General features: G+C 43.4%; 1 protein-coding gene across 39 annotated transcripts; it reads left to right on the top strand.

Moving 5' to 3' along the window:
* On the top strand, positions 2718-7334 carry LOC110430327. Of its 39 annotated transcripts, none has more exons than XR_002447711.1 (9): positions 2722-3411; positions 3546-3655; positions 3774-3824; positions 4165-4260; positions 4329-4461; positions 4914-4984; positions 5411-5473; positions 6488-6623; positions 7053-7332. XR_002447711.1 is itself a non-coding variant. In XM_021447871.1 (8 exons), exons 1-7 carry the CDS (start codon positions 3256-3258, stop codon positions 5458-5460), a joined length of 672 nt encoding a protein of 223 aa, XP_021303546.1. In that variant the 5' UTR covers positions 2720-3255; the 3' UTR covers positions 5461-5473; positions 7053-7334. The 39 variants fall into 39 exon arrangements, 2 of the variants coding, with proteins under 2 accessions (XP_021303546.1, XP_021303548.1); XR_002447704.1 differs by having other exon boundaries at positions 4914-4989; XR_002447718.1 differs by lacking the exon at positions 4329-4461 and having other exon boundaries at positions 2720-3411; positions 3778-3836; positions 4914-4989.

The raw sequence follows: 9955 nt of genomic DNA, 5'->3' as shown, positions 1-9955 counted from the left end.
CAGAAGGCAATCAATCCAGAGCAACTAGCTACTCTGCAGAATGATGTCGTTCAATGTCTCGTCAGCTTTGAGTTGGTGTTCCCTCCATCCTTCTTCGATATCAGGACACACCTCCTAGTTCATCTAATCAAAGAGATTCATATTCTCGGTCCTGTGTTCCTACACAACATGTTCCCCTTTGAGAGATTCATGGGTGTCCTAAAGAAATATGTCCATAGTCATTCCTGGCCAGAAGGAAGCATTGCCAAGGGCTATGGAACAGAGGAGGTCATAGAGTTCTGTGTTGAGTTTATTCCAAACCTTGACCTAATTGGCATTCCTGAATCTCGACACGAGGACAGACTCAGCGGAAAGGGAACACTTGGGAAGAAAACATATATTGGTATGGGAGACGATTACTTCAATAAAGCACACTACACAGTTCTCCAGAACTCCTCATTGGTGGAACCATATGTTGAGGTACACAAAGATTTCCTACGGTCCCAGTGGCCCGGGAAGAATGAATCTTGGATAATGCATCAGCACATGGAAACTTTTGGTGATTGGTTGCGCAAAAAATGTCAGGGAGATGAAAACATTGATGAGCAGCTTTATTTGTTGGTCAGGCAACCATCATGGCATGTCCTCACGTGCAAAGGGTATGAGATAAATGGTAACACATTTTATACAGTTGGCCAAGATAAAAGGAGGACCAACCAAAACAGTGGTGTACGCGTGGATGCCACGGATCTAAATGGGAACAGATAAACATATTATGGATGCATAGAAGACATATGGGAACTAGACTATGTAGCTAATTTTAAAGTTCCTTTGTTTCGGTGCCAATGGGTGAAGATGACCGGAGGTGGGGTAACAGTCGACAAGGAGTATGGGATGACAACCGTGGACCTTAACAATAGTGGGTTCAAAGACGAACCATTCGTCCTTACTGCAGACGTGAGTTAGGTGTTCTATGTAAAAGACATGTCTACGAAACCAAAGAGAGGAAAAAATGATGACCACTCGATCGTCAATGAGCCAAAGCGCCACATTATCCTTTCTAGGAAAAGTAACATTGTCGGAATTGAGGACAAGTCAGACATGTTAGGCAATTACGAAAGGGATGATCGAATTCCGTCCTTCGTAGTCAATAAAGACCCAAGCATTCTGTTAAACAATGAGGATACTCCATGGTTACTGCAAAATCATAACCAAGGGTCATACGTCAAGAAGAAGTTCACTGTTGTGTCGGCTTAATATAAAGTCATGTTTAATAGTATGTGTTGTAAAATGTACGAATTCTGATAATTGTGAATTTTGATGAGTGTAACAAACTTTGTATTCATGACTTTTCCATTTGGGACCATCTAGGGTTCGGTCAAAGTGTGTGTTTGTTAGATATCATCAAGATCTAAACTTTTTATATACACAATTTTTCCATTTGAGAAAGTTTAAGTAACAATACCCACCAAATCTTGAATCTCACACAAACTATATGAAACTATATATGTCAATTATGGATTTTGAACTACACCTTCCCAACACTTTGTCAAATGTAAAAATGATCTACATATTAAATGTAGATTTTGATGAGTGGAATAATATTGGTATTCATGACTTTTCCATTCGAGACCATCTAGGGTTCTGAAACCGATGCGTGGCTATGAATTCTTTTAAAATTCAAAATTGAGTGGTTCAAACTTTCAAAATGAAAAGTAGACTATTAGACCAAATGTAGAACTTGGTGAGTGTAACAAACTTTATATTCATGACTTTTCCATTTGGGACCATCTAGGGTTCGGTCAAAGGGTGTATTCATCAAGATCTATATTTTTATATGATAAACAAATTTTTTTATTTGATGAAAATTGTACCCTACTAGCATTTTGAGTAATAAACGGAATTTTTTTATATGATAAACAATTTTTTTATTTGATGAATTTTTTTTTATTTGATGAAAATTGTACCCTACTACCGCTTTCGTTTTCTACATTGTAATTCCGTTTCCGACCGTTTTCATCCTTACTTATAGCAGTAGAAGCACCGGATTTTCTCCCAACAGTTTCTTTTCTTATTAGATGACCTGGACTCAGACATTTACCCTAACAATCCTAAGCTGCTCCCCGCAATGTCGTACCGTCCACGTCAGGCCGTGGGCGCACCTCATCGTCATTCATCTCGGCACAGTCACCGCAGTCTTGCTCTAGACTCTTCCCGTCATCTCTCAAACCCAATCCATCGACAGAAAAAAAAGTTACCGCTCCTTTACACCCACGCCGCATCGTCGCTCGAGCAACTCCAGCAGTAGCTCCCAAAACTAAGCCCCTACTTTTAATTTAGGTGCTCTCTCTACTTCTTGGGGCTCAATTTTTTTGCTTCAACTCCAACAGTAGCACCCAAATTTGGGCCCTCAAACTTATTCTAGAGAGAATGACACAAGGGACCCACTCGTCAGTGTCCTTTTCTTCTTCCTCTTTCTTCTTCCTTTGGACATGGACACAATTAGAGCATCGAGCCGGTTACCGAAGGGTGTCATGCACATACAAGGGTAGAGAGAGAAGGAGCATGCGCTGGAGCTAGGACACGCGATGGAGGATGGGGGCTGCCCTGTTGGGCCAACAGGAATGGGGTCTGGGGGAGAAATATGGGTGCCTAGCCAAATATGGGGTCTGGAGTAGTAGGAGCCCTGCTGGAGTAATGTTTTTAGTCTGGGCACCCATATTTAGCTATTGGGGCTTGAGTAGGGGCTCTGCTGGAGTTGCTCTTACCCGCGCCGCCGTCTCCCCCGTCTCTCCTCTCTCCCCATGCGGCTGGGAGGGGCCTGTGCGCTCGCCACGATGCGGTGACGCACCGGCGTGTCTGGATCCCGGCCATGGCCGGAGCCACGACGGCGGCGGTGGCGGCTATGCCGCACCTCCCTCACTCTCTTTCTCCCTATCCTCTACCACTGTGGCGGCGCAACAGCCGGCGATGGCCGCAGCCGCGAGCAGCAGGTCGCTGTCCCCTCCGCTTCCCCGCATGTTGTGCACAGTTCCACGATGAAGGATCTGGCTCCTCCGACCTGCCAGGCACCGTGCCGCCCCCACCCTAAGCCGCCGGCCGACCTGACACCGACGACCCCACGAGGGCGTCGCGGGCAAGCCCCAACGGCCCCTCCCCACCCTCGCCCACAGCGGCGGTGCCTCCGGTTGCACGCAGACGCAGTAGTGCAGTCAGCCCCCAGCGCGACGGTTAGTCCCCTCCACAGCTCCGCCCCCTGATCGGTTCCGCGTCGCGATGGAAGTCCGCGTGCCCAAGCGGAAGGTAGATTTGGTTCTGGGCTGGCCGTTCCCCATGCACCCATCTAGCCTCCTTGCTGTTTCCACCGAACTCCAGCAAACCAAGGCCGTCTGCTTCATCTCACCAGTCACCAGCACGCAAGCCATAGACAAGGTACGTCAGATTAGGCATATTATGACTTCGATTGTTCTTGTTGTTCTAATCCGACAATTAGATGATGTTAAATATTACTGCAATCCTCCAACATTTGATTTCGTCTTTAAGTGATACTTATTTACAATGCACAGATATCTTTGGCAAATATTATTAACCATCGGTGGATCGCTTGCAGCGGCAAGTGGAGCACCACTATCCCCATCGAGCCTCTTCAGTATGTGCATTCGTATGTAGTTTTTTGGTTAGCCCTTTACTTTCTGCTAAATTTTTTGATTTTCTATTTTAGTGATACTTATTTACAATGCATAGATATCTTTGGCAAAATTATTAACCATCGGTGAATCATTTCCTGCCACAAGCCAGTCCTGCAGCGGCAAGTGGAGCACCGCTGTCCCCATCGAGCCTATTCGGTATGTGCATTGGTATGTAGTTTTTTGGTTAGCCCTTTACTTTCATCTATTTTTTTACAACCTAGGTTATAAATAAACTATGGTTGCTGCTCCTTGATTCGGACACACTGCAGGTGAAAACACCTGCAATGGCATACTTTGCCCTGGTGCAAATAGTTCATGTCTGTTTATGATACTACCTATGAACATGCGATTTCATTTATGCCTATTGACAATAAGAATACAAATGATAGTTTCTTGAGAAAAGGAAAAAAATGCATAATCTTCTACTATATTAGTTGACTGCCCATTATTTCTGTTGGTGCTTCAAGATGCATTATCTTCTACTATATTTCTGTAGATGGTTCAAGATACTGTTGGTGGTTTGTAGCAAAAGCTCAACCTCATGTCAATGGACAAGGGCGCAGGAGCAATCGATATCACATAATCTGTCCATGTAAGGTAACTGCATATGCCATAGCTTCTATGCAGATTTGTTCACTTCTAAGCATAACAATGTTGCAGGTTTGGATGGCGATTATGCGATATCAGATGTGCAGATCAGTGCCTACCCATTCTAAAAATCTCAACCTTGCATTCTCAATATTTCACACCAATGGTGGAGAATAAGAAGAACAATAATCCAATAGCCAATAGTGTGCTCTTTTTTCCCCTTGTTTCAAATTCCTAAACATAGATGGAATTTCAGCTTCATGTGACATATGTTAATGCATATTAATTTCGTCTCACTTCAAAATCCCCATTACAACCAGATTATGTGTTCCATGGTCTACTCTTGGAATTTAAATAGTTCCTATTGTAATTTTAGTAGTCAATGTGCGGTTTAGTCCCAACTTAAATATGTGATTTCCTATAGCTAATGGGCTCCTTAGTCCAATGTGATTGCCTTATTCATGGTGTCAAATCTGAGTTTCCTCTCAGATGACACATGAATGTAGGAGAACATATATCCTATGCCTGTTGAGCGATGTTGTCGCTACTAATTAGGTTGTTGTTTTGTTGCCTCTCTAGCTAACCACTGATGCTCCTTTTCGGCATTGAGGATCGACCCTGTGTTTCTTACTTGGTTTTTGTGGTACATTCTTGCAGTTGATGGGCGCAGCATTGGTGGAGACCGTGTGCGGATACTATGTGCCGGCGGATACTCACTCCTGCATTCAGTATGGTTGCCATTTTGTTCCTTTCTTTGTCATATTTCTTCTACCATTGTGCTACTTTTCTATATGTATAGAACCTTGGTTTTCCATTTTGATACAGTTTCAACTCATAATTTATATCGTGTTGAAGGAACTTGCTTCATTTTGCGAGTTTATACTATGTTGCTCTTTTTTTCTTGAATTATTTACTGAGTGGTAGGTATCCCATCTACAAGAATAAAAAGGAGTTCACTGCTCAACAGTACAGTTGCTTCGATCAAGTTTTTAGCTAAGTTGTTTTGGTTAATGCTTACCCATGTTTCTCAAAATGACTACTATTCTTGTGCACAAATTTTGGATCTAGAAACAACATCATCATTACATAAGTCAATTTTGAAAAAGCATTTTGAGATAACATCATAATTTCAGTTATTTATTATGCCATTGCAGGTCTTGGTTCCTGGCCTACCGATAAAAGAAGAGCAGTTCAACTAATTTGAGAGATGGCATTTGGTCTGTTTTTTTACTCCTATGCTTGCATATTTGCACATCGAAGTTTTTTGAAACCCTACTATACAAAGCTACTAACCGTCTTCAATTCTCCATTCTCAATTAACACTGCCTTGGTTGATCAGTCTTTGGGTGATATCATGAACTAGAACCATAGAAGTGTAAATCTCTATGCTAGGTTTTTAGATGTAGTGCTCGATAAGCCCCTTATGACGTATGTAACTTCCAGTTAGATGATGCAGTGGCTGGTAGGTCCCTTATTGGTCCCAGTTAAATGAACAATTGTTACCTATCCATAATTTGTTTTAGATTTAATTTACCCTGACGGTTCTATCAAGAAAAAAAATGAATAAGACTTATGTACCCAGTGCAGCAGTTAATGCAAAATAACATTCCTCTTTTCTTCTTTTTATCACTTCTCTACGGCTGATAGCCTGAAAGCAACCATTCCTCTACATTTTTTTTATTATGAGCATTCATCAATATTTTTGCCTTGCCAGTGATTAATCCTTGGTGGGAACTCAAAAATAATTAGTCCTTTTTCTGACCTGTATGTTTTGCTCGAATGAAATTGAAATGCATGGTCACTAAGGACATGAATTTTGGAGGACGACACTCATGTTAGTGTTTCCATGGTGCTGCTGGCACATGTATGCGTTAACATCTTTTAATTATGTACAATGGCTAAATCTCAGTGAATAGCCTACAGATCATGTTTCATGAATGCATCTTTATGTTGCTCTCCCTTCCCTTGTCCCTCTTCCCCTCTTTCTAAATTTCGCAGAACAAGGTCAAGTAGCACATTTTTAAAAAATTATTTATAAGTTAAACTGAAACAATATAAAACTACCAACAAAGATACCTTAATCTTGATTTAGGGAATGATTACCTGTACCTTGGTGTATTACATTTCTCAGTACTCTTATGTCATCGTATTGCCTTCAGCTAGCTATTTTTTTTTCATACCATTACATGGCCTATACTTATTAACCGTTGACTGTTTTCTACTGCCTACAGATTCAGGACAAAATAAATCCATAAAAATGGACAGCTATCTGTACTAAAATCTAACGGTTCTGGTAGAAAACATCAACATCTCCCTTGAGGCCCTTCAACTAGAACATGCCATCATCGCAGGATTTCCAAACACTAGGTACGAGCTTACACCAGACAATGCCATACAAGAACAATTCCAGTTTAAAATACACCACCAAAAGAATATCAGAGTACAAACTATCTCATTCAAGCACCCTCGTCAATATCCTACGGTCTTATGCTTGCAAGAGGATCTATTATGCTTATTTTTCCACATTAATAAACTGTCAATAAGTAGCAGACGAAGTCATCATGGCAAGAAATGATGTAAAATGCAGTGGCACACCTGAAGCCCCTAGGACCAATGATTCAAAGCAAACACATAGAAACAAGACCCCCCAAAGAGAGCCTAGAGATACATTGTAGGTTCACCCTGTTACACTGTGCTTAGATTCTAACCAACCTAATCACTGCCAAGTAGGATGCATCCTTATAGGTTGTTCTATTTTTGCTGGCGTGTAACACTTCGCCAAATTCTGCATTTCAGGTCTACCTTGGATGAACGGCCAGCCAAAAGTGTCTTCTACATGGTGACTCAGCCTTTTGTTGATCAGCGACCAACATATACTACACATTCACTGAATCGTTGCTATGTGTTATCAAGCAGTTTTTAAATAACTGCGGACTGTGTTTCTGCACCTCTAGATGAATACCATGCTTTTTTGCGTGGTCTGTGCTCAAAACCAGTGTACTGCTCTAGAATACTGAATCACCACCTATAAACTTAAACAAAGATATATCGTATCCTTCCAAGGCTGCATATGCTATACCAATTGGGTAGTATGTATATTGTTGACACCGTTTTTGGGCACGTGTCTAGGATGGCAGGATAGGGTGGCAGTACGATGCGGGTTGCCGATGAGGATGGTTGCCGATGAGGGAGAGGTTGAATGTGACTAAGTCCACAGGCAGTAATATGGTGCCGATGGATGGATAAAAAGGTCTGCCGATGACTATGGCAAAGGGATTGCCGATGATGCAAAGGAGGAGTCCGGAAGCTGCCAGTTGTCATGTGGAGGAGTTTCGGTTTGTCACGAAGGATAGTTTTGTTATTTTCTTAATTATTTGCATCGTTTTGTATACGGATTCCGTGTAATTTGGAATTCGAATTCTAATCGTGTCTGGTTGTAGCTCTTTGAGCAGGGTATAAATATAAACCCTAGGGCCTTGTAATAAAAAATCAAGAAATCAATCAAACACACGTTTTTACTCATATTCCAGCATCTACTTTTCGACGACTTTGTCATACTTTTTTCTTTTTATTACGAGTTCTTAGGAATTTGTCGACTTAAGCTCGGCGTGTTCTCGAGTTCCGCGTGAGTACCTCTTAGCCGTGACATCCGGGCGCATCGCTGTTAAAGTATTCGAGTTATCACCTTTGCCGATAGTAAGGTCAAATCGGCTGGCACGCCTTAACGTTTGAATCGGGTATTAGCCCTTTGTGTTTGCAGATCAGTTTTGCATCAACACATCTTTTGGCACGCCCAGTGGGACAGGATTCAAGATCAAGATCAACATGTCGATCTCTGACCTCGATCAAGAGAACGTCATCCCCGTGACGGAGGCCAACCTCAAGGATGAGCAGAAGCAAGCTATTGCCCAAGCCATGGAAGAATTCAAGCAGCAATGCCTGAGGTCTTTCAGCATAAACAGGAGTGGCGAAGTGGTCCAGAAAGATGCACTGCCGGCACCACGGCAGGTCACCTTTGACGCCAATCCTGGCAAGCTTCAAGATATGGTTGACAATGCCATCAATCGAGCGTTGATTAACCAAGCTGGTGTACTGTCTAATACGGTTTTCAATGCCGTGGCAAGAACTTTCAAGGAAGGACAAATCCCGCCAGATTATGTGGGCCCCTCCCATCATCAGCCAACGGCACCAGAGGTCACGGCTCCATCGGCTGCCTTGACGAATGCAAGTGCACAACCTGCTATCCCTCCAAGTACATCGGGGACTACTGGTGCACTATCTATGCCGATGGCAACCAACCCACAAATTTCAGTTGGGCAGCATAAACTGACAACAGATATGTTGGCATCGGCAATGTCAGGGTTGACTCTTCCTCCCAACTGGTGGGGTTATGGTATGCCTCCAGAGTTGACGCCGGGAACATCACAAATAACCGACATGAGGGGCAAAACTCCTATGACATCGGCACCTCCCAATGCGCCGGTGAACCAGAGTCCTCGGTATACCACAACTACTACTGCAAGGCCTCACACTGGAAATCCTCAAGATTCATTGTTCCAGATGCCCAACGCATCGGCAGAGTCAATGCTGATGCAGCAGAGGCCTATGGCCCAGTCTGGGTATGTCAATTCGACGACGGTACCCAATTACCAATCATCGGCAGCACCTATGCCGATGAAAGCTAATAATGGATGGCTTGGACAGCAAGCCTTTCCACAATCGCCCCAGCAGAGTTACCAGACTACAGGGTTCCAGCAAGGGCAGGTCTATCCCGGGTTCCAAGGTCAGGGGATTCCCAACCAGCCAATGAATTTTGGACAGCAACTCGGAGGACAGCCAATCGGTGGACAGCAGTTTGGTGGTCCGCAGATTGGAGGACAGGTGATCAATACAATGTTCCGTGCAGATCACGTCCCGAACAGACACGTGGAGGTTCGCCACCAAGTGCCAGATCCGCAGCCGCCTCATCGGCAAGATGCCGATGCGTATTGGGCCGATAAGATTGCTGAAGTAATGAGGGAACAATTTGGGATAAAACCCAAAGTCAACACTTATTCTTATCGGACACCGTATCCTCCCGCGTATGATTTGATCCCGCTTCCACATCGGTACAAGGTACCGGATTTTACAAAGTTTTCCGGACAGGACGACACGTCAACCATGGAGCATGTCAACAGGTTCATTATTCAATGTGGAGAGGCTGGTAACAGGGACGAATTGAGGGTTCGTCTATTTTCGTCATCATTGTCTGGATCGGCCTTTACTTGGTTCATATCATTACCTCCCAACTCAGTAATTACTTGGGCCGATCTGGAGAAGCAATTCCACAAATACTTCTTCTCGGGGGTTCATGAGAAGAAGATCACCGACTTGGTCAAGTTGAGGCAACGCAATGATGAGTCGGTTGAAGGATTTGTGCAGAGGATACGAGAGGTCAAGAATAAATGCTATAGCCTGGTTCTGGATGATCGGCAGCTAGCCGATTTGGCTTTCCAGGGTTTGTTGCCACATATCAGGGATAAGTATGCCTCTCAGGAGTTCGAAAGTTTAAGTCATTTGGTGCAGAGGATTTCTAATCAAGACATCAAGCCTTTCGAGCCTAAGAGGGCATGGAATAAGAAAGTGTCATTTGTTGATGAAGCAACAAGCTCAGATTCTGATGAAGAACCAGTAATCGGTTTGGCAGAGTGGGTAAAAAA

Source organism: Sorghum bicolor, chromosome 9, assembly GCF_000003195.3.
Source record: "Sorghum bicolor cultivar BTx623 chromosome 9, Sorghum_bicolor_NCBIv3, whole genome shotgun sequence".
In the NCBI taxonomy this organism is placed as follows: domain Eukaryota; kingdom Viridiplantae; phylum Streptophyta; class Magnoliopsida; order Poales; family Poaceae; genus Sorghum; species Sorghum bicolor.
This window is presented reverse-complemented; position numbering and strand designations above follow the sequence as displayed.